Here is a 23,767-nt window from a genome sequence, read left to right on the forward strand (position 1 = left end):
ACACCCCTGAGGGACACGCTCGAAACCCTCGACTTTGGATGCTTATAACTTGGCCAATTTCAAAGGGATTTACATCCGGTCTTCACCAGTCGCTTCCTTATATAAAAAAGGTTCTACATTTTGTCCACAACAGGAATCCGTCGACTACAGCGCCACCTAGAAGCAAAAAACTGAAACGGTTGCGTTTCCTCATACATTTGGATCACTTTTCCCATACAAACTTTGAGCCATTTGCGCACGCCAACCACTGGACCGAATGAGCTGAAATTTTCAGTGGAGCTTCTGGGACCCCCAAACTGTCATTTAAGGGTGCAAGGTTTGAAATTCAGGATTTCATGCATTTTGGGCCAGTCTAATGCGATGCATACATAACCGTAGTACAGTACAAGAATAAATTTCTGGTGGTTTTAGACATATATTCTTCATTATTAATTATTTGTCTTGAGCGAACGGAATTGGGTGCTGATTGGAATAAGGACACATCACGGTAAATAACATTCGGACACAAATGATAGGAAACAAGATAAATCTGTTGTTCCACCAAAGCATATTATTTCATTTTTGCACTAGTAATATAAATCTACTGATTGCGACAGCCGGATTATGTTATCCTCTCGTCTGTCTTGCTGTACCCAGGTTCGAAGAAACAACCTTCCAAAGAACATCACTCAATGATGCCATCGTGGAATGTTTGCAAATTTCTTCCCCATCACCAAGCCGAAACCAAAAGCCTTTGCCTTTCGGTGGCAAAGGGGGTTACAAAACGATCCCGATAAGGCGCGCTACTTGAACGAAGCAAAGATTTAACAGCCGAAGAAGATCTCATTTTATATTCCTTTTGTTTGAATTTACCCGGATAGTGTTCCCATAATGGGTTTTCCTGCCAGGATCGGTTGCCTTTGTGCTTCGATGGGTGCCATTTACTTTAGTGGCGTTCTACGAGCAAATCATCAAGATAACTTCCACCCACACCCGTACCGACCACTGCGACGACGACGAGCAGCAGCCCGACCCATAACCGCCGTCATCAGGACTTAGTTTGAATAATTGTTGCGTAAATAAACTGCCATTGCCGGAATCAAATCACTTCTTCGAAAAGCATCTTGGCTCCTTTCAGCAGACGAACGACGACAACGAGGAAATCGAATTAAGATTAAGAGATACTTTAATTTACACTTGAGCTGAAGAAGTTTAGTGAGTGTAAGAACAATGCCATGCAAAGTACTTTCTTGGACTTAATTTTATTTGCGGCAGACACGAAAAGTTTACAACATCATGATTTCTTCCCCCCCTGTTCCGTTCCGGGAATACAAAAGATCTTCAGGTGCAGCGGCTGGCACAGTTAAAGTTCATTTTTTGCCTTCTTTGTATCTGGTCCGGAAGAATCGGAGGCACCCTTAAACTGTTCGTAACGTTGCTCGAAGAATTTGAATAACGCATCCATGCAGGTGTAAGATGTCATCTCGTGCTTGATGTGACCTAAGATGGGAAAATAAATACAAATAATATTTATCAGCTGAACTTATAACAATTAATTTCAAATTAGTTGTGAATCCGCTTTAAGAGCGTTGTAATTAAATGGCGTATTCATTTGTAACTGCATATTCGTTCAACTACGATCAACAACACACTTGGCTTGAAGCATGCACTCCACCCCTGAGAGAACCAATCGGCGACGCATGCAAATCAGAATAATAACCCCCTTCCATTAAGCGAACATCGCCACGTGCTCAAGTGGGCTTACCTGCTGAGTATCGCGGTAGGTCGCGCTTAGAAATGGTTAGCGTTGTGTCGAGTGGCTCCTTCGAGGTTACCCAGTTGCGGCCAATCTGCAAAAAAAATGAACAAGTGCGAGGGAGAACGATTATTAGCTTGCCGGGCTAATTTGCTTCATAATCGAATCACACACCGTAATTAACACTTCGGGAACTAACGAGGACGAGTGAACGCTATCAGTGAATCCAACAGCGAACACTTTTTCCTTGAAAAACTGTGGAAATTTTTGTGCTAATTCGACTGTAACAACGCCACCATAACTATGCGCTACGATGGCAACAGCTTCTGGCTCGCTAGGTATGATGTACTTCTCGAATACTGACACGGCATGTTCCGTGGGATTTCTGCTACCTTTGATTCCCTTGCTAGCACCATCGGATGCCTTCCGATAATTATCATTGGTGTTGGTCAGCAGCACTTCGTAACCCAGCTCGCGACCTTTGTCGACGTATGGAATTTGTGTCCCAGATTCCAGGCTATGGTTGATGATAAGGCTGTTAGAGAAAAGAAAAAATTAATAGCATTAAACAAAGCATCGATTGATTGCAATTAAGATTTCGGATTAGAGTATTTATTTTTTTATTTATTTTTATTGATGTATGAGGGGGCCAGGGGTCGATGTGAATTTCCAGGGACTAAAGGATAAGGCTTCACAACATCTTTACCCAGAGGGGTTTTAAGTTCTGTAGGATATACTGCTAGTATATATATATATCACTGACTAACGAGTTTGGGCAGGTTAGGGATAGTTTTATGACGAATATTTAAGCTGTGAAGAAATAACAGTTATAATATATGATTATATGTTTACTTTTAATTTCAATTATAAATCAAAAACAGTTTCGCTTATTTTCATGCGTGTTGCGATGGGTTGTTCCTGGCTTGAAAGAAACGGTTCTGACAGCAGTGTCCATTTCACACAGCTTCAAAGCTGAATTTTGTTTTTTAATTATCAATTATTATTGAACTTATCATTTATTTAACGTAATTTACAAACTAGTTTCAGCACAATTCACAAGCTACAAGCCCAATCGACAATCTAAACTATTCTTATCAAATATTATTTCTTCAGTAAGGGTGCATATACATACATTTAATCGTCAGTGTTGCCAGTTCCGTTTTCCATCTCACTGAGCATATATTCATCTCATCGCAAAACAAATAAATACAGCACCAATCTCGTCGCTTATTTTTGCTAACACGCGTGCTCACTGGTGAAAAAAATCACAAAAATAAGAAACAAACCAAATTCCTTTTCATTGCTTTGTTTTTGATGGGATGGAAATAGGAGCTATGGGATGAAGTGCCGAACCGTTTCCCTATTTGTTAGTATCTCGTCGTGATATCTGAATTCTTCCAGTTGCAGTTATGTCTTTTGTTCAGTTTCTTTATTTGACAGGCTCAGATATCGTAAAAACAACACTACGGAGCGAAACAAAGCCTTTTCTTGTGCGATCCTATAAACCGCTTCCATTTGGCCGGAATCCGTATCCGAAGATTTCACAAAGTGAACAATTTCACCCATATTCGGTTTTTCGCTCCCATTCGGGAAGCTAAACTCGATGGTATTTTTTATTTCACACATCCCGGTGACGATAACAGTCACATACTCGCTAGCGAGAACAATGCGCAGTTCAAGGAAAAGCTACCGCGTGGTTTGCACCGAAAACAACAACCTACTGCTCTTTCGAGAGATGAAAATGGACTCGGCATGCCTGATTTATTTATTTATTACCAGACTAAGGCCGGAGTGGCCTGTTCAGTACACAAAAGTCTTCTCCATTCAGCTCGGTCCATGGCTGCACTTCGTCAACTACGCAGTCTGCGGAGGGTCCGCAAATCGTCCTCCACCTGATCGATCCACCTTGCCCGCTGTGCGCCTTCTTGTTTCCGTCGGATCGTTGTCGAGAACCATTTTCACCGGATTACGTGCCCGGCCCACCGCAGTCTTCCAATTTTCGCGGTGTGAACGATGGATGGTTCTCCCAACAGTTTATGCAATTCGTAATACAATACACCGCCATCTTCGTCTGCCACATGGCCATTCAGGTGCTCTTCGTAGCGCTGCCGCCACCTTTGGATCACCTCACGCTCGTTTGTAAGAAGGTTCCCGTTTATATCCTTACACATATCGGGCTGTGGCACGTGGCCCTTGTGAACGGTTTACCTTTTCATAGAACTTTCCTGCGTTATTAGAGCGGTACAGTTGCTCCGTCTCTTCACGGTCTCAGTATACGAGCTGGCGCTTTTTCCTCCGAAAAATCTTTTGTCTGTTCCGCGCCCGTTTGTATCGTGCCTCGTTCGCCCTCGTGCGGTGTTGCAGCAATCTCGCCCATGCTGCATTTTTCTCCTCAACTAACTGCTCACTAGGGTGGGACAAAATTTTATTTTCACTTCCTGCATGGTTTTTGCACGCCTCTTGGGTCCCATAATGCATGTGCGAAATTTCAGATCAATCGGTGAAACTATATTTTAGCGCCGGCGATTTTAATTATCCATAGGATTTACTATGGGGAAATTTACCTTTACAAAGAAAAAATCCCCAAGATGTCCCATTATTCTCTAACGGTAAATCGATCCAACTACCTCATAGGAAATTTTACCAGCAAACTTTCATTGGAACACCGCAAAGTGATCCGACGCTTGTGAAAAATGTTATTTACATAAAACTAATTGCTGTATGCACGCAAGGCTCATTGCACTTTTTGTTCCAGCATCACTGCCGTCTTATGCTTGCTATTGATTGCACGAGCCACCACTTTGCGTGGAGGATTCGCTTAGTATGAATGAAAAGCGGGTTACTAGGGATACGCTTACTGGCCTTGCTGTTTGGGTCTTCGTTCTACTAGATAGAACAAATTCAACCAAATTTAAATGAAGGTGTGATTACAAAAAGAGGCATGTAACGCACACTTTTCACACACAAAGCAACGATGCGACTATAGATGCGAGGTATAGGTTGGGGCTTCTCATTCTCGACGTCAATAGTTTGAAGCTAGTCTGAACGGGAATTTTTTTGGTAGTGTTTTTTTTAATTCTTTATTTTCCCAAATTCTAATGTCGTTTTCGGTTTTAAACCTGGGTCAGGTCCGACCCCGACTCTGAATAACCGAACGAAAAACGAATCGGGATCGAGTCAGTATGATGGTATTTGTGAGAACTCAATCCCTATCATCTGTTTTGTTTTCAATTCGCATTTTTATCAGCTGGCAGAAACAGACATATTTTATCTATTGAATTTTGTTATTAGTGTTATTTTTTTCTTGTTTTATGAATTATGGGGCAAATCAGACGTTTATTCTGTTAATTGTTTAATGACCAAAATGACTATTATTTCATCAATAAATTAATGTGATTAGGAGCTTGTGATGAATGACGACGGCAATGTGGATTGCCGTGAAAGAATGCCAATTACGTGTTTCCCGATAAACTGTTATGCTCATTCTATATGGCTTTTTGTGTAACAGTGACTGTGTTACAGTAAATTTGAATTATCAATTATGTCATTGAAATGGAACAGAACAAGAAAATATGGAAACACTTTGTAAAAAATCCGATACAACATTTATTGAGATTTGGAGCCTTTTATTTTATACAAAGAATCAAATCGTACAAGAGTTGAACAGCATTATTTTTTGCTATTTGCATTTTTTTGCTATTTTTCTCCCAAGAAGAGGGGACCCTTTGGGATAAATTGCGATTTCGTCAAAACTGCAAAAACCAAATATACAAGAGAGGAAAATAATTTTTCACTACATAATCTAAACAGGAGATTCAACATAATCAATATCAATGGGATAAAATATGTCTTTGTCGGTTTTTTAACGAATTACAACTAAAAACCTTTCTTCCACTGAAAAATTATGCTCAATTCGTATAAAAACTGTTCCTGAATAAAAATTTGATTTTATTTATAAATAATCATTTATAAATAAATACAATAAATTTGTTGATGGCAATATAGTTGCCAAAGTCTTATAAATGGTTAATGCCAGGGTTAATACATTATGTTTATATTCTTCAAATCCGTAACCTTTAACAAATTATGCACAGACTGCAATAATGAATAAAATATAGTATGAACATTTTGGTATAAATAACTTCATAGCGGCAGATACTCTGGTACGCTATTTTCCCATTGATAGAGCAATTATACCTAAAGCCTATGTTCGACACAACGTAATGTAATAGTGAATAAATAGCAGCTACCTTCTCGTCACTGCATTTTATGAATCATATTTTCAACCAAATTTTCAACCCTTAATTTGTTTATAGTGGAGCTATCATCTGAGGTAATCAGCGAAAAATATGTCGATATCTGAATACGATTCACCATCAGAGCAACTTGAAGACAGCACATAATTAAAATAATCCATTTTTGCGTGGAAGAGCAATAAAATTGATAAATTTAACAAATGAAACAAACAAAATCAAATACCCATCCGTGTCTTTTACGTTTTCATTTTTCTTTAGCTTAAACATAAACATCAGTTTGACAGTTTGTGTTTGAATGTATTGGTGAACCTAGGTTGGATCTCGATAAATCGGCAGAGCGAACCTCATTCATTTTGGGTCGGATCTGGTGCGGATCGCGATCCAACCTGAACGAATAACCGAACGTTTTGACAGCTGTTAGAGCGGATCCGGTGCAGAACTAGGTTCGACCCAGCAATAACCGAAAACGACATAACATTCGAGAAGATTTTCAGTAATTCTAAAAGATTTAGATAAGATACACAGATAGAAAAATGTTTTGATTTTAAATGTATTTTCATGCACATATATGAAGCATGCAAATAAACACAATATTCAATCGATCTTATTGTTCCTTTAAAGCGAATTAAATTCAAACTGTGCCTGCTTGTAAAACTCAGTCAAATTGAATTGAATATCAAATGTTAATTCGTTTGATGGAATTAGCTGCAATTTTACAAGTCATTAAATTTTCAAAACTATTTGCTGTGTACTTGTGATACTGATTTCGGAAGAAAATAATTTAATGAACTTGCTCTTTTGCGTTGATACTTGATTGACATGCCGATAATTCAAAACGAAGACTACCGGGTTAGAGACACTTTTTGCAAAGTTGTGTATTTTCTAAATTGTGAAATAGTTTATGAGATTCCTAGATTTGTTTCGCCTCGAGTTGTAAATTTCTTTAATACAGATTATAGAAAAAAATCTAGATTGTATGAGAGATGATTTTCACATCAAAATTTACACCACATCCCTTTTTAAATCAACGTCACATCATGGATATTCAATTAAACAAATTTAGCAAAGAAATCAATTATATAATTCTGCAAATTAAATTATAACGATCTTTAGAAATAGATAAGTCAGTATATATTTTCCCATAGAAAATAATTTGAAAGCACTTAAAATGAATCTATTTGAAAGGTTGTTTTGAAATGGCCTATTTGTCTCAGTTATATTAATAAACAAGTGATTTTTTTAAATTTTGGTTTGAAGCATATTAATTAATCTATTTTATTTCACATTCCTACATATGAACTCAAATATTCGTGTACAACATCAACAGTGATATTAAGAACTATTTTCACAGTAGTCCATTATTTTAAAATTTAACTATTAACTATCAACATCAATTAAACAGTATTGTATACTAAATAAATAAATCATCACTTCATAATTCAAAAAAAGACACGAAAGTCGAAGGAATACCCTCTGCAAAATTGAAAATTAGTTACAATTCAAGTCTTTGATTTGAATTATTAGCAAATCAATCAAATATCAAAGAAGCAAAGCTACTTCATTAAATTAATCTCTTCTGAAATCAGTATCACAAGAATCATATCTAAGTCTTTTAGAAATACCAGAAAGCTTCTCGAAAGTTAGAATTTGGAAATATAGAGAATTTCCTAAAGAATACCAGTAACAAAAAAATCCCCTTTCAGACTAGCTTCGAACTATTGACGTCGCGATTGGCCCCAACCTATACCTCGCATCTATAGTCGCTTCGTTGCATGGTGTGTGGAAAGTGTGCGTTTGATACCTCTTTTTGTAAAAAACACCTTCATTGAAATTTGGTTGAATTTCTTCTATCTAGTAGGCCAATAAACGTATCCCTAGTAAACCGCTTTTCATTCATACTAAGCGAATCCTCCACGCATAGTGGTGCCTCGTGCAAACAACAGCAAGCAGCAGACGGCAGTGATGCTGGAACAAAAAGTGCAATGAGCCTTGAGTTCATACAGCAATTAGTTTTATGTAAATAACATTTTTCACGAGTGTCGGATCACTTTGCGGTCTTCCAATGAAAGTTTGATGGTAAAATTTCCAATGATGTAGTTGGATCGATTTATCGTTAGAGAATAATGGGACACCTTGGGAATTTTTTATTTGTAAAGGTAAATTTCCCCATAGTAAATCCTATGGAAAATGAAAACGCCGGCGCTAAAATATAGTTTCATCGATTGATCTGAAATTTCGCACATGCGTTGTAAGACCCAAAAGGCTTTTGAAAAATATGAGGGAACGAAAATTTATTTTTTTCATATATCCATGTCCCAGGCTAGTGTATACAATACTGAATCGTTTGATTTATCCAACATTGATAGCTAAAGTCTTAAACTTCAGTTTTATTTTCAAATCAAACGAAAAAAAATTCTTGCAATTCTTTCTGATGAGAAAAAAAATATATCATGAAAAAAAAAGAAAACGACTCACATTGGTAATAAAATTTCCCATTATAAATACTTCCAAATTTCATGTCATTTCAACTGTAAAACTCAAAAATTTAAGTGATGGAATACATCAACATCGTTTATAATGGTGTCAGGCCATTTGGCCGAATGCCGTTTGGCCGAACGAGTCGTTTGGCCGAATGCCGTTTGGCCGAATAGTTGAAAAAAATTGACCTCAGTTTACGAGTAGTCCTTCTTCCTCCTTCCTTCTTCTTTCTTCCTTCCTCCTCATTCCTTCTTCCTTCTTTCTTCCTTCTTCCTTATTCTTTTTCCTTCTTCCTTCTTCCTTCTTCTTCCTTCCTTCTTCCTTCTCCCTTCTTCCTTCTTTCTGCTTTCTTCTTTTTCTTTCCTCTTCTTTCTTCCTTAATTTTTCCTTCTTCCTTCTTCCTTCTTCCTTTTTCCTTCTTCCTTCTTCCTTCTTCCTTCTTCCTTCTTTCTTCTTCCTTCTTTCTTCTTTCTTCTTCCTTCTTCCTTCTTTCTTCTTCCTTCTTCCTTCTTCCATCTTCCTTCTTCCTTCCTTCTTCCTTCTTCCTTCTTCCTTCTTCCTTCTTCCTTCTTCCTTCTTCCTTCTTCCTTCTTCCTTCTTCCTTCTTCCTTCTTCCTTCTTCCTTCTTCCTTCTTCCTTCTTCCTTCTTCCTTCTTCCTTCTTCCTTCTTCCTTCTTCCTTCTTCCTTCTTCCTTCCTTCTTCCTTCTTCCTTCTTCCTTCTTCCTTCTTCCTTCTTCCTTCTTCCTTCTTCCTTCTTCCTTCTTCCTTCTTCCTTCTTCCTTCTTCCTTCTTCCTTCTTCCTTCTTCCTTCTTCCTTCTTCCTTCTTCCTTCTTCCTTCTTCCTTCTTCCTTCTTCCTTCTTCCTTCTTCCTTCTTCCTTCTTCCTTCTTCCTTCTTCCTTCTTCCTTCTTCCTTCTTCCTTCTTCCTTCTTCCTTCTTCCTTCTTCCTTCTTCCTCCTTCCTCCTTCCTTCTTCCTTCTTCCTTCTTCCTTCTTCCTTCTTCCTTCTTCCTTCTTCCTTCTTCCTTCTTCCTTCTTCCTTCTTCTTTCTTCCTTCTTCCTTCTTCCTGCTTTCTTCTTTCTTCTTCCTTCTTCTTTCTTCTTTTTTCCTTCTTCCTTCTTCCTCCTTCCTCCTTCCTTCTTCCTTCTTCCTTCTTCCTCCTTCCTTCTTCCTTCTTCCTTCTTCCTTCTTCCTTCTTCCTTCTTCCTTCTTCTTTCTTCGTTTTTCCTTATTCCTTCTTATTTCTTCCTTCTTTCTTATTTCTTCCTTCATTCTTCCTTCTTCTTTCTTGCTTTTCACTACTCACTTCTCACTTCGTAAGAAAGCGTATTTCAACTATTCGGCCAAATGGCGTTCGGCCAAATGGCATTCGGCCAAACGACATTCGGCCAAATGACCCTAAACCTTTATAATACTTATAATGTTTGATTATTATTTTCATAAATCCTAGTTATGGAGCTTTTAAGTAGGGTAAAGTGCCCAATAGTGTAAACATTTTGCTATGAAATTCCATCGGGAGAACCTACCTTACAGTTCTATGATTTGATTACATGCATTGGAAATGCTATGGAAAGTAAAAATAGATTATTTTTTACAATTCTATAAAAAATAAACACGAGTGTGTCCATTATAGGAATATTTTGGGGGGTCCATAATAGGGAAGAAGAACGTCTCGAAACGGAACATAAAAATCAAATGAAGTGTCGACTATAGGGAAGCAATTTCCTATTATGGACCCCAGGAGGTCTACTATAGGGTGAATTCAGTCAGACTTTAAAATGTTAATTTCAACGAATAACGTCGAGTATTTGCGTGTTTCATGTATGTATCGTGAAGAGGAGATGCATAGCTTGATGTTAGATATCACGCAGAATTAATATTTTCAAAATTTCCTCTCCTTATGCCAGGAAGAGCAAAATTTCCCTACTAGGGGGTCCACTATTGGGCATTTTACCCTATTTGGAATCATTTCCCCTTCGGAATCATAAACCAAACTCACGATTCTCAAATGTAATCATTGCGGCGCCAAATCATAAGTGGTTTTTATGAATTCCCAAGTTGTTTTAGCTGGGTGTAGGTACTTCCCGGGAAGTACAACATGTGCCCAAACACTCGCCCACCTGAGCCGCCAGATCACCAACAAGTAGGGGAGAACGGTCCAAAATGCACCCCTTAAGCTTTTTCGATGTTTTCGCCCATACAAACAAAAATACCCAACCGTTTCAACGTATAGGTGCAAAATTTACAAACCCAGCTACATTTCACAATGATCTCCTATTCAAAACAATAAGGTTTTCATGACTTTCTAACGCATTTAAAAAATGTTTTAAAAATAGGCCTGGGGCAAAACGCCCGAATGGTGGTCTAAAATGACTCAATTGCATATAAAATGATGGTGAACGCATGGTTGTTTGTATTTTCTTAATGGATTGAGCTACAATCTTACGAATGTGGTTGAAGAATAGCAAATCGGTAAATTTGAGTGAATATGAAAGGATTTTGATAGATTTTTCCAATGGAGCTCAATGATGGATAACTATTTATGAATCACCTGTCATAAGACGAGTTTATACAATCCCATTGAATTCCACCACTTAATTGTATCTTGACAGATACGTATTTCGACCTCAAAAGTAAGGCCGTCTTCAGTGTCTCGTACTTGACTCGACTTAGTCGAGTCGAGTCAAGTACGAGACACTGAAGACGGCCTTACTTTTGAGGTCGAAATACGTATCTGTCAAGATACAATTAAGTGGTGGAATTCAATGGGATTGTATAAACTCGTCTTATGACAGGTGAAAACATTCCACTAAAAAGCTCAAAATAATTTTCTTAATAATTATGAATTGCAATGGTAATATTCGTTCATAAATGTACTACAACAGATTATATGAGTGATTTTATGAGGGAGGCCATTTTGCCCCAGGGGTGCATTTTGGACCGTTCTCCCCTAGAAGGCCAGATACTTTGCAGGAGGTAAATAGAGTTGGCATCTCACGACCCATCTTCTTCTTCTTCTTCTTATTGTCATTACATCCCCACACTGGGACAGAGCCGCCTCGCAGCTTAGTGTTCACTAAGCACTTCCACAGTTATTAACTGCGAGGTTTCTAAGCCAGGTTACCATTTTTGCATTCGTATATCATGAGGCTAGCACGATGATACTTTTATGCCCAGGGAAGTCGAGACAATTTCCAATCCGAAAATTGCCTAGACCGGCACCGGGAATCGAACCCAGCCACCCTCAGCATGGTCTTGCTTTGTAGCCGCGCGTCTTACCGCACGGCCCAGTCGGTCCCCAATCAGTGTGATAATCATCCGTCCTGCACCGGAGTAATACCACTTGTCTGCCAAGCCGGAGGCGTCCCCTAATTCTGAGGTGCCGCAGAGGTATCTGCCCCCGACTTAGCGAGACTTCAATCATTTTACCATTACCGACCATGCGAGGCTTACTTGTATGCCACTCTGCCATGCCCAGGCATTGAAAGCGTAAGTGAAGTGGACGAGCATTGATCTAATTGAATCATAGCATCCTATGCCAGTGAGTGAACAGCCTTGCTCAGATGGATACCAAACAATGATTATGAGCGATCGTTGCTGCGTAAACAACGAGCAACAGAGTTCGCCAAGTCAAACTTGGTATGGTATCCAGGGAAGCTACGATTGGAGCATTTGTGTTACGCTCACTCTACTAGAATAAAACCAAAACACATCAGGTGTTCTGCTTTATTCACTCTGCTTTCAAGTAGCTGCGATGGAGGAGAGAAAGTATCAAAGCCTCCCATGCAGTGTATCAGAGTTCCATTCTTATATCGGACTTAATTTTCCTAATGTCTGAAAAGATTTTTCTAACAGCGTGTGGTAACAACACTCATTGTTAGGTTACCAAGTGATTTGCCTTGCTCAGTTGTCTCATATTGGTGAGCAATGAAGATCTTCAAACATTGAATCAACGAACGCCAAATTTCAACGATCTAGAAAGCATCAGCAATTAGACCGCAGTAGAGCATCAAGTTGGCATAAATTTAGCCGATTTTTACTCATGATCTGATTTTTTTCAATGCCTGGCCATGCCTCACTCTTTGGGGGTAGTCGCGAAGTCAAAGCAAATTCTGCTGTTCCCTCCTATGGAAAATCGCATTGCTATCTATCAGAGTTTGAGTGAAACATGGCCGCCATCTCCTCCTCTCTGTTGCTCTACTGCAAAAACAAAAGATATTTTAGTTACTAGATAAAGATTGTCGCTTCGGTTCCCTTTGTTCTGCTGTCCGAAACATGTGTGGTACATACCTGTCAAATCGTATGGATTTTCCTTCTTTGACATTTAGCTCCCCTATCCTCGCCAGCAAAAGATGTTCCGGACAGCGACGACAGCGACAATCTTTATGTAGTAACTAAAATATCTTTTGCAAAAACCCATAAAGAACTGTCATTGTTTGTGTGAAGAATTTTGCTTCGACTTCGCGAATTACGTGTAATGCCTGTGGCCGTCATTTCCACTGGTAGCTGAGGAAATTTCCAAGAGCGTATTTGATATAGCGACGCTTGCGCACAGTGGGACCAATTCTAAAAAAGACGGTCAAAAATGTTAGAAGTGAATAAAATGGTCTAGCAGCGCCACATATTGTGATTTTTCATTGAATATATGGTTCATCTTCTCGGAATCAAGCTAAAGTACAACTATCGGAGCAAGAAGTGGGGCAGCAGTCGTCGCAAGCACGCTATAGTTCTCTAAAACAACGTGCTTGCACCAAGTGGTGCCTTATCAAATATCAATGGCTGGCGCCGCCAATGTAGAATTCTCTTTAAATGAGCATTTCCACAGGTATTCAATTACCGATTTCAGCCGCCTCACCGCAGTGCTATCGAAAAATTTATGTTATTGTTAGAAATTGTAAACATATGGAATAGGTTTCGTTTCGTCCCTAAACAAAGTAAAGCTGTAGAGGCGCAAGTTGTTACTTGATATTACGATTCATGTGAAAAACTCATGATCTTTTTACAGAGTAAAATCCTCTCCCGAAATTAACCATTGCGACTAGACATAACATGAATTGATAGTTTATCCTGCTTTCATTATCAATATTTTCAAAATCTCAGAGCGCAGAAGCCTGTAAGAACTAATGATCACGTGGGATTTTCTCAACAAAAGTATGCGTGAGACTAGAACAAATGGTGCCAGGGGGCGTATACATATTACGTAATCACCTAGGGGGGAGGGAGTGTAGGATGGCTTCTGTCGTTTTCTTACGCACCATGTAAATAAATAAAATCATTTATATGAAAGAAATCTTACATGAGGGGAGGGGGAGTTGAAAACCCCAGAAAAAGCTCACGTAATAAGTGTACGACCCCTAGACAATTTTAAGCTGATGTCAAACCATTGCAATGGGGCAAATGAGAAGTAGAAAGAGAAGTGAAAACAAATTGTGCGTTGCTGCATTTATCAAAATTGATTGGCAAGACCGAAAGGACCACCGCCAGTAAAACCGAAATAACTGAGCGGGCGGAGAGTGGCGAAACCTAATTTCTTCAGGATTGGATTCCTGACAAAAAAAAATAAGCTTCAGCGTGAATTTCATTGATGGGTACCGATGGGTACCCTTTTGAATTTAAAATAAATATAACAACAAGATAATACAATAATAATTTTATACATAATAAAGACCGAGTACTTTCTGCGCGATCAATAATAATTTACGAACGTTTAAGCGTGGCTTTATTAGTTTTAGGGTCGATTTCTTCACCTCCGCTTAGGGCTTATAGGTAAGCACCGCTTAAGAGTTAAGCGGAGGTGAAGAAATCGGCCCTTAGAGCTACACTTTGTAATGGTGCGAAATATAATAGGCTTGGGCGATGTATACGTTGTGGCCATCATAATGAAGCAGTAAGATAAATGTTACAAGATTTAACAGAATTAAAAATCGACAACATGCTCAACTTGTATTGACTGTAAAGGTAAGATTCATCCGAATAAAATGACTCAAAACTATGTTTACATCATCGTCAAGTATTCTACTAACAACCCATGACTCAAGTTATCAATTTGGATCACTTTAAAAAGTGGTTTTTGACCGTCTTTTTGAAGATTGGTCCTTCTGTGTTGCGGACCGATGGCAACGACTCCGGGCGTACTATATGACTATACTAGACGATCATAGCAGGTACATGTAGTGGATAAGATTGGCATTAGAAGTTATGATAAAGTTATTTTAGCAAAATGCCATTACCATCAATCCCTTGAAATCTGCATTTGACATATGTTCTAATGATATGCACTCATTTATTGAGTAACTCGAATCAACGTGTATTGAGCTAATTTGAGCTCCATGGTAACGCAAAAATGTTTTTGGTTTTCTCGAGTTCGTGTCAGAACGAATCGACGACGGAAGTCAGTTTGCTGAGTATTGTTGCGGCGAACGGTCGAGCTTAGGAACCTCGTCCGGTCACGACAATTGTTGCGACGAACGGTCAGGTTAGGAACCTCGTCCGGTCACGACAGTACACAATGATGCCTTTTCTTCAGGAAAAGTCGGAGGTTGAAAGAAAAATACGAGAATACGTCAGATTCACTAAAAATCAATTGGGTAAAAAGCCAAAGGTCATTCATTCGGACAGAGGAGGTGAGTACACCAGCAATAAAGGGAATAAAGTCAGAATACATCGCCGGGTATGCCCCTCAACATAATTAAGCGGCATAGCGGAAAAATAGAACGCTGAACAAAATGCAGTGTTGCCCAATCGATTTTTGGCGGAGGCGGTGAACACTGCTGCCTATATTCAGAACAGGTTGCCGTCAGCTGCTGTGGACAATAATCTTTTTGAAATTTAGTTCGGTAGAAAGCCCAATCTAAAGAGAATGAAAGTCTTTGGGTGTGTTGCCTTCTCAAAAACGCAAGAAGTTTAAAGTTGAGACTGAAAGGTTCACGTTTGTTGGTTATTCTTCAGAGATGAGGGCATACAGCCTATTGGACACACGTACAGGAAAAAAAAGGGGTGAGTCGGGATGTACGGGTTGCGGAATTCGACCAAACCAAACCTACAGGGATCAGCTGTGAAAAGCCACAGGCAGTCGAGCAAGAGGCTGATGGAGAAAGTTTAGTACGCCTCGGAGGTACGTCTAAAAATGATCTGCGCAACCGGTTGCAATGAAGGCTCGGCCGATGGTGATAGTTGCCTCTTGGGTTTGGAGAACGAACTACTTCAGGAGCATCCGGAAGGTAATGAGTTGAGGCGGTCTGCTAGAAGGAACATTATAGTACCACCGGAAAGATTTCGAGAAACGATTGGTTTAGCCTCAACGGTTTTAGTGAACTCAGCAACTCCGCAGAAGCTATGGCTATTTCTGCGAGCAATAAGTGGAAAGGGGAAATGGCTGAAAAAATAGCTTCGGTACAAGAAAACGGGATATTGTCAAGTTGCCTTCCGGTCGTCGAGCAATTGGCTCAAGCGCTTAAGTTCAAAGAAAATGCTGATGGGAATGTCATTCGTTTTAAAGCCAGGCTCGTAGCGGTAGCTCAAGGGTTATGTAAAAGATTTGAAAGCGAGTACGATCAAATTTTCGCGCCAAGACTACCTTCCGCACGGTTTTAACAGTAGCTAGCAGCCGGAAGATGTTGACGAAGCACGTCTATTGTTTATTGTTTATTTATGGTGTACATCAACAGATTGTTCGTAATCCTAATGATGATTTAAAACTAGTATGGTCACTACAATAATAACTAATTAACAAAACAGTAAAATCACAACGAAAAATCAAATTGTCATGGGACTAAAATACACTTATCTTGCATATGGCGCGTCAGCTAATACGACGAAAAACATTTACAAAACTACGGCGAAGCGCATCTCTTGTCAATTGGTAGTCAAATATAGATGCCACCCTACTAAAAACTCTCTGTTCAGTGCGTTGCTCACAACATAGTTAGTGCGGCGAAGGGGAAGTCTCAATATTACGCAATGGCCGATGTTGCACGTTAATGTTAATTTGTTGCAGAATGTCTGGACAATCGATCCTTTCTTGTATAATATCAGCGACGGTCACCTGAGCAAGAGAAATTGGCTCAATAATACCTAATTCTGTTATTGATACCATACTCTGTTATGAACTAGCCCTGCATAAGAGGTAAAATACCAAAGGAATAATACCAAAAACTAATATGCACAATACTTAAGCCATAACAAAATCAGTTTTTAAATTGAATTATAATAGGGGGAATGACGGCTTTGGCAGGTTTTGTTCTATTATTGTCAGGGTTTTTTATGACTGATTATGCTCAAATTTGGCCTAAACATTCTTTGCATATCAAAGAATATTGTGGCCAAATTTCATAAAATTTGGTCGACAAAACCCCCCTGCCAATAATAGAACAAAACCTGCCAAAGCCGTCTTTTCCCCTACCAAATGCATAACCAATTATTATTCGTTTGGTATTGAAATTGAACTATGTTATGGCTCAAGTATTGTGCATATTAATTTTTGGTATTATTCCTCAGGTATTTTTTTTTGTTCGGGATGAACCACTGCGTCCATTTCATTGAACTTTTGTAGTATACCCGTGTCATTTGTTTAGTGCATGTCTTTCTGCTCCATTTCTATTGAGAAGAAATGAAGTAGTCATTTTTTATTCATATATTTCTCAAGCTTAATGTAAGGCCTCTTTAGATTAAGGTACCGCTATTTATAACCTTTCGAAAATTGGCTTATACCGTGATGTGCCCTAATTTCGCGCGCGTCTAACTTCGCGCATTATAAAATCATTAATTTTTTTCAATATTTAGGTACCAGTCAAAATTGAAAAATCTGGAGGATTACAAAATATCATTGTTGTTGAATGTTTTTCACGAAAAAATTTGAAAAACAAACTTGGTTTAGTACACCAAATAAAATTATTTCAATTTGATCCTCCCATCGACCGCCATATTTGCTTGTGCTTAGCACAGCGACGAAGAACATGACCCAAGTAAACAAATGATTTTACTGTACAAAACTGGCTACTTTTTGGAAATATTTGTATCCATTATGCTCTGTTGGATATGTTTATTCGTCATTACTATTGAAAAGTGTAAAATTTTATGTATTTTGTGTTTATTTGGACTTTCGCTTTGTGCGCGAAATTAGGTATATGAGAGTAATTATGGTGCCTAATTTCGTTTATTGTTGTTGCGTAGTTTCATTTGCAACATTCTAATGAAACAAAAGCAATATAATACACAGGACAGTTTTACACTGAATAGAACCCGAAAAGTTCATTCCCATAAGCTTTTTATCTAATTTTCAGGCGGATAACCACCAACATCGACTAATGTTGACGTGAAAAATCTTATAGATCAGTGCCTGCAATAGCTACCAAATCCGATGTGTAAAATGATGCTAAAATGTGCGATGTGTAAAATGATGCTAAACTTAAGATAAAACTACAGCAGCTTTTTCGATAATGTATATAATATTGAAGATTATTATTATTTATTCAGACTAAGGCCGAAGTGGCATGTGCGGTATATAAGAGTCTTCTCCATTCGGCTCGGTCCATGGCTACACGTCGCCAACCACGCAGTCTACGGAGGGTCCGCAAGTCATCTTCCACCTGATCGATCCACCTTGCCCGCTGCGCACCTCGTCTTCTTGTGCCCGTCGGATCGTTGTCGAGAACCATTTTCACCGGGTTACTGTCCGACATTCTGGCTACGTGCCCGGCCCATCGCAGTCGTCCGATTTTCGCGGTGTGAACGATGGATGGTTCTCCCAACAGCTGATGCAATTCGTGGTTCATTCGCCTCCTCCACGTACCGTCCGCCATCTGCACCCCACCATAGATGGTACGCAGCACTTTCCTTTCGAAAACTCCAAGTGCGCGTTGGTCCTCCACGAGCATCGTCCAGGTCTCGTGTCCGTAGAGGACTACCGGTCTAATTAGCGTTTTGTAGATTGTCAGTTTGGTACGGCGGCGAACTCTATTCGATCAGAGCGTCTTGCGGAGTCCAAAGTACGTACGATTTCCAGCCACTATGCGTCTCCGAATTTCTCTGCTGGTGTCATTTTCGGCAGTCAAGTACACAAATTCTTCTACCACCTCGATTTCGTCACCACCGATGCAAACTCGCGGTGGGTGGCTCACATTGTCTTCTCATAATATTGAAGATGTCTTGAATAAAACACATATTTGAAGATGTCCTATGAGATAGAGATAGCGGAATTTAAGACTTTCTTTCATGACGTCTCGAAAATTTAAACTTTTTTTATACACCAGCTAAACATTGCTCATACAATGCCTTTTTTCTTAAAATATGGTTTATATTTCAGAAGCAAACGATATTTTAGGAATTATGACTTGTGTCAACTAAAATGCATAAAGTAAAATCTAAGCAAAGCTCCAGGGTCGAAATATAGGCACATACCATTTCGACTAAAGAATGGGTCACTGACGGCTGTCTGATACCGTTATCTGCATATTTTGAACAATGGATGCATGCTTCTATTGGTTAATTGATTATATTTCATCAAACCAATAACGATATTCAATTCCAAACATGAGCGAAGTTAGGAACACTTTTGCGCGAAATTAGGAACTATCCTATTTTCTTGCGCGAAATAAAGAGCATACAACGGTCTCGGATTCATACTCCAATTTTTTTTAAATAGCAGCAAAATTTGCAAGTAACATTTTTTTGAGAACCTAGAATCCTTCTACTACGTGATGCAGTAGCAAATGTTTCCAAATGGCCACTACATGTTTTTGCCTTTCTCGTACAACTAAGTTGTACCGAAAGGCTATCATTTCACTCCAAAATCGAACTTTTGATAGAAGTCCCGGAGACCCATAGTGTTATATACCATTCGACTCAGCTCGATGAGCTGAACAAATGTCTGTCTGTCCGTGTGTGCGTGTGTGTGTGTGTATGTGTGTGCGTGTGTGCACAAAATGCCATAAAAAACATTAGCCAAATTTTCACATAGAAACTCTTAACCGATTTTCTTGCAACAAGTTGCATCCGACAGAGACTAAAACGCTGTTGATCACTATTGAATTTCATAATAATTGCAAATTGCAAAAAATAGATAATATTAAAATAGTGATGAGACATAGTCACATAGAACAATAATGTGTTATGAAAAATGTCTTGCATCTATGAATATTTTATCCGTGGCTTCCCATTAAGAGTTTCATCGTACTATAAAGATACTCGTTTTGCACGCATTTAGGCGTAAGTAGGGTAAAATGCCCAATAGTGGACCCCCTAGTAGGAAAATTTTGCTCTTCCTGGCATAAGGAGAGGAAATTTTGAAAATATTAATTCTGCGTGATATTTAACATCAAGCTATGCATCTCCTCTTCACGATACATACATGAAACACGCAAATACTCGACGTTATTCGTTGAAATTAACATTTTAAAGTCTGACTGAATTCACCCTATAGTAGACCCCCTGGGGGTCCATAATAGGAAATTGCTTCCCTATAGTCGACACTTCATTTGATTTTTATGTTCCGTTTCGAGACGTTCTTCTTCCCTATTATGGACCCCCCAAAATATTCCTATAATGGACACACTCGTGTTTATTTTTTATAGAATTGTAAAAAAAAAATCTATTTTTACTTTCCATAGCATTTCCAATGCATGTAATCAAATCATAGAACTGTAAGGTAGGTTCTCCCGATGGAATTTCATAGCAAAATGTTTACATTGTGCTGTAATAATGCAAAAATGGCTGGAGGGTCCACTATTGGTTGGGGGTCCACTATTGGGCACTTTACCCTATGCTCTTCGTTCAGTTTCATAGTACTATGAAATTGTCCGAAAGTCAAAATTCGAACATAGGAAATTCGAGAAACTTTTGGCAGCGCCATCTGTCGTCTACTAGTGTAAATTTTCTATCATAACATTAGACGGTGTAACTGTTTTGCCTTTCTTAATTCTTGTACATCATCGAGGTGTAAGCGTAAAGGTTACATTTATTACCTTTTGCGCGAGAAAGGCGCCATCACCGCTAGGTGGATTAATCTGGGTTTTAATGAACGTTTTAACTTTGTCAGATCTTAAGTGCGCGAAATTAGGATACTTCACGGTACCAACTTTCAAAGGCGCGCCCCTCAATCAGTTTCGGCTCAACAATAAGTGGGATAATACTGATTTTTACCATGCATCGGTACTGAAGTTCAAACATATTTTTGCTTCTTCTTATGAGTTCCGAATTCGTTTTTGTATAGAGATCTGATTTCATTGCGTTTGGCATTTCCGAATCTCACCTTTACACAAAGCTCTTATCAGTCAGAGGGTTCAGCAGATCCACCAAATTCGTATCCGCTTCTTTCCTAATTAATCAGCGCTCTGGAGCTTGGAGATTCATGTCGTCGGTTTCGAAAACCAGCCTAAGATTGAGTTACGTTTTTACAATTTACTCCATTGACTCCATCCAAAAGGCGCGAAAAATGGGTTATCTAAAAGCAAATTATAGTCGTTCCATATCCATACTCTTCCGACCATCACTCATAAGTATTAACAAGAATAGTAAGAACTAGAGCACAGTGTGGTAGATCTTACTCTGTAATGCAACACAAAGAGTGTCTACCCAGCATTACAGGCTCCGTTAACTGCATGGCTAATTGTTTCACCTCCCCAGGCCATTCATCCCCTCAGCACGGGTCGCCTGACACCTTGGGATTCGGGGTTAGGGACGTCATATTGTCAGCTTCAGTGTTGTACCGAGCCTGGCGATATGACCGGATTTACACTGTTACGCACTACTTCAGAGTATCCATATCCAAGCGTAACGGGGTAGGGTATCAGGTATTTTGCCTCTTATGCAGGGCTAGTTCATAATAGAGTATGGTATCAATAACAAAATTAGGTATTATTAAGCCAATCTCTCCTGCACGGGTTTCGCCGGGTCGACCGGTCGGTTCAGAGTACACCAGTCGGCAAACACAGTGATCTGGTTTTGGAGGGATTGGCAATCGGCTATTGAGCAGATGCGAAATATCTTCAGATCGTCCGCAAAGGATAGCCGTGGTCCATCGATTGCATGGTGAACATCGTTGAAGTAAAGCAGGAAAATTAATGACCCCAAGTGGCTGCTCTGCGGTATACCAGACGAAGCGCGAAAACTATCTGAGCCACAATCGCCTAAAGCAACCACCAGCTGGCGTCCGGTCAGATATGATCGAAACCAATCGAGGAGATTTCCACCGACTCCAAGTCTGTCTAGCTTGGCGATTGCAATTTTATGGTTCAGCTTATCGAATGCTGCTAAAAGATCGGTGTAAATCAAGTCCATTTGAGTGCGTGCAGTCATGCTATCCGTGACGTACGACGTTAGGCACAACAAGTTAGTGGTTGTTGAACGGCCAGCTGTAAAACCATGTTGGTCAGCGCAAAGATATTGTTTGCAGTAGGCATTCAGCGGGTCCATGAGCGATTGATTCGCTAATGGGACGTTGCTGGCAGCGGTGGTCACGACATCAACAGGTAGTTGTTCGTCGACATAAAAACAGCATATCTCTATGGCGAGCTATAGGAGGAGATTTTCATCAAACAGCCCTCTGGATACGGGAGCGGTGATTCAAGAGCAGTGTGTCGTATGTAATGCACATCTCGAAACTACTTGATTTGGAATGGAGAATGCTAACACTTCACGAGTACCAATGGCGAGTCGCTACTTACGACAGCCGCAGGAGGAGAGGACAAAGGACAATACCAAAGGTGCGTTGTTGTATGTTGCAATCAATAGCCGTCCTGATATTTCGTTAGGCACTTTTATCCTCGCACGTCGTGTATCAGAGCAAACCAAAGCGGACTGGATTGAAGCCAAAAAGGTGCTTTGTTTCTTAAAAGGGTTGCATCAGGGAGCTGAAAACGAGTTAACGTTGGAATGTTTCGTAGACGCTGACTGGGTAGGCGAAGTTGCGGACTGAAGATCCAATACTGGTTTTTTGCTCAAATTCGGAGGCGGACTCATCGAATGGTGCTGTCGGAAGCAAACAAGCGTATCATTGTCTAGCACCGAGGCGGAATATATAAAACTGTCGTACTTTGTTAACTATTTTTAAACGATTTTTATTGAAAACAGCAGGACGTGTCCTCCTTTAGGCTACCGTGGACCCCCGATAATTTGAATGGTACTTCATTCAAATCAACGGGGTTCATTTTTAATTTCCACTTCTGTTTACTCTATTTGCTTCAGAAAAACTTGTTTCTTGCTGCTCTCTTTGTTGGATTGTTTTGATGCTGCGTTCCATTTTACGATGTTTCATTTTTCTTGTCTCGATTCCACGTGCTAAATGACGTTTGAACCATTTTTAATAAACGATGTTCAAACGAACAAGGTTCAAATTAAAAAGTATTCAGATTAAAAACGGTCATATTACCGGGGGTCCACGGTACAAGAATGGTAACCCTACCCTTACATCTAATAATCCACGAAAAAGGTTCTATTACCATTAGGTGGATATTTAGTTTGACAGAGTGCAGTTTCGTCAGAAGATATTGGAATATTTGTTTTGCACTTACCTCCTAGCCCATTGCCCTGCTCGAACAACTCCACTTCCATGGATCAATACCAACAACTTTTTAGGTTTTACGAGATTCTCTGTCGTACTGAAAATGAATGTCGCTTCTTCGTGTGGAACATCATTGGGAAGAAACAGTTTCTTCAATCCTACATCTTTCTCCAGCTTCTGATACACAGCATCCGTGATTGTCTCACCCAGGGCTTCATAGTGAGCTTGATTCTCCTGTGCAGAAGTGTAAATATTGAAATCGAACCCTTTATCGGTCAATTTTCCTGTTTCCTTATCGATTTGTCTGAGCTTGCCATCTAAAAATAAAACCGATCATGAGAAGAAACCATATCGCACTTCAGCAAGGCAACCAACCTGTATTGAAGCCATAGCCGAATCCTTCCAAAGTAGTTGGATAGGTTCTTGCTTTTCCCGAACTCGATGAGAACATCCTGCTTTCACTGTTAGCTTCGATTAAACTCCAGAGGGGCTGCAAGAAACGAAGCACAGTTTGCATTTTAGTTTTGCTCTGTAAACCGAAAAAATTTCTTTTAACCAACTGAACTGCACCCAGCAAAGCAATTATATAAAATGCACTGTTGTGATTGAATAACATTGCAAAATAAGACGTGTTGCATTTACATTGTTTATTTTGTTTATCAGCGGTGCACAACACAGTTGCACTTTTCGATAACGATGTCCACCAAACGCTAGTCGACCAATCATGAGAGAATGCAGTTTGAGACGCCCGAAACAATCAAAATCAAAACGCCGGAGCGATTTTTATTTTGTTTTGCTAT

General features: G+C 39.5%; 1 protein-coding gene across 5 annotated transcripts; it reads right to left on the bottom strand.

Annotated features, from left to right (window-relative positions):
• Positions 1-1,222: 1,222 nt before the first annotated feature.
• On the bottom strand, positions 1,223-23,767 carry LOC134202648 (FAM172 family protein homolog CG10038-like). 5 transcript variants are annotated; one of them, XM_062677666.1, is made up of 6 exons: positions 23,610-23,767; positions 23,343-23,457; positions 22,978-23,284; positions 1,910-2,270; positions 1,745-1,829; positions 1,223-1,479 (listed from the first exon to the last, which is right to left on the bottom strand). In XM_062677666.1, exons 1-6 carry the CDS (start codon positions 23,691-23,693, stop codon positions 1,343-1,345), a joined length of 1,089 nt encoding a protein of 362 aa, XP_062533650.1. In that variant the 5' UTR covers positions 23,694-23,767; the 3' UTR covers positions 1,223-1,342. The 5 variants fall into 5 exon arrangements, with proteins under 5 accessions (XP_062533650.1, XP_062533649.1, XP_062533652.1 ...); XM_062677665.1 differs by having other exon boundaries at positions 23,343-23,496; positions 23,610-23,763; XM_062677668.1 differs by having other exon boundaries at positions 23,528-23,668.

Source organism: Armigeres subalbatus, unplaced genomic scaffold (assembly GCF_024139115.2).
Source record: "Armigeres subalbatus isolate Guangzhou_Male unplaced genomic scaffold, GZ_Asu_2 Contig1310, whole genome shotgun sequence".
Taxonomy (NCBI): Eukaryota; Metazoa; Arthropoda; class Insecta; order Diptera; family Culicidae; genus Armigeres; species Armigeres subalbatus.

Coding starts and splice junctions, on each gene's coding strand:
- LOC134202648 (XM_062677665.1), bottom strand. CDS start 23,693: ATGATTGGTCGACTAGCGTTTGGTGGACATCGTTATCGAAAAGTGCAA. Junction 23,285..23,342: donor CGGCTATGGCTTCAATACAG/GTTGGTTGCCTT, acceptor TTTTATTTTTAG/ATGGCAAGCTCAGACAAATC. Junction 1,830..1,909: donor TTCCCGAAGTGTTAATTACG/GTGTGTGATTCG, acceptor TTTTTTTTGCAG/ATTGGCCGCAACTGGGTAAC.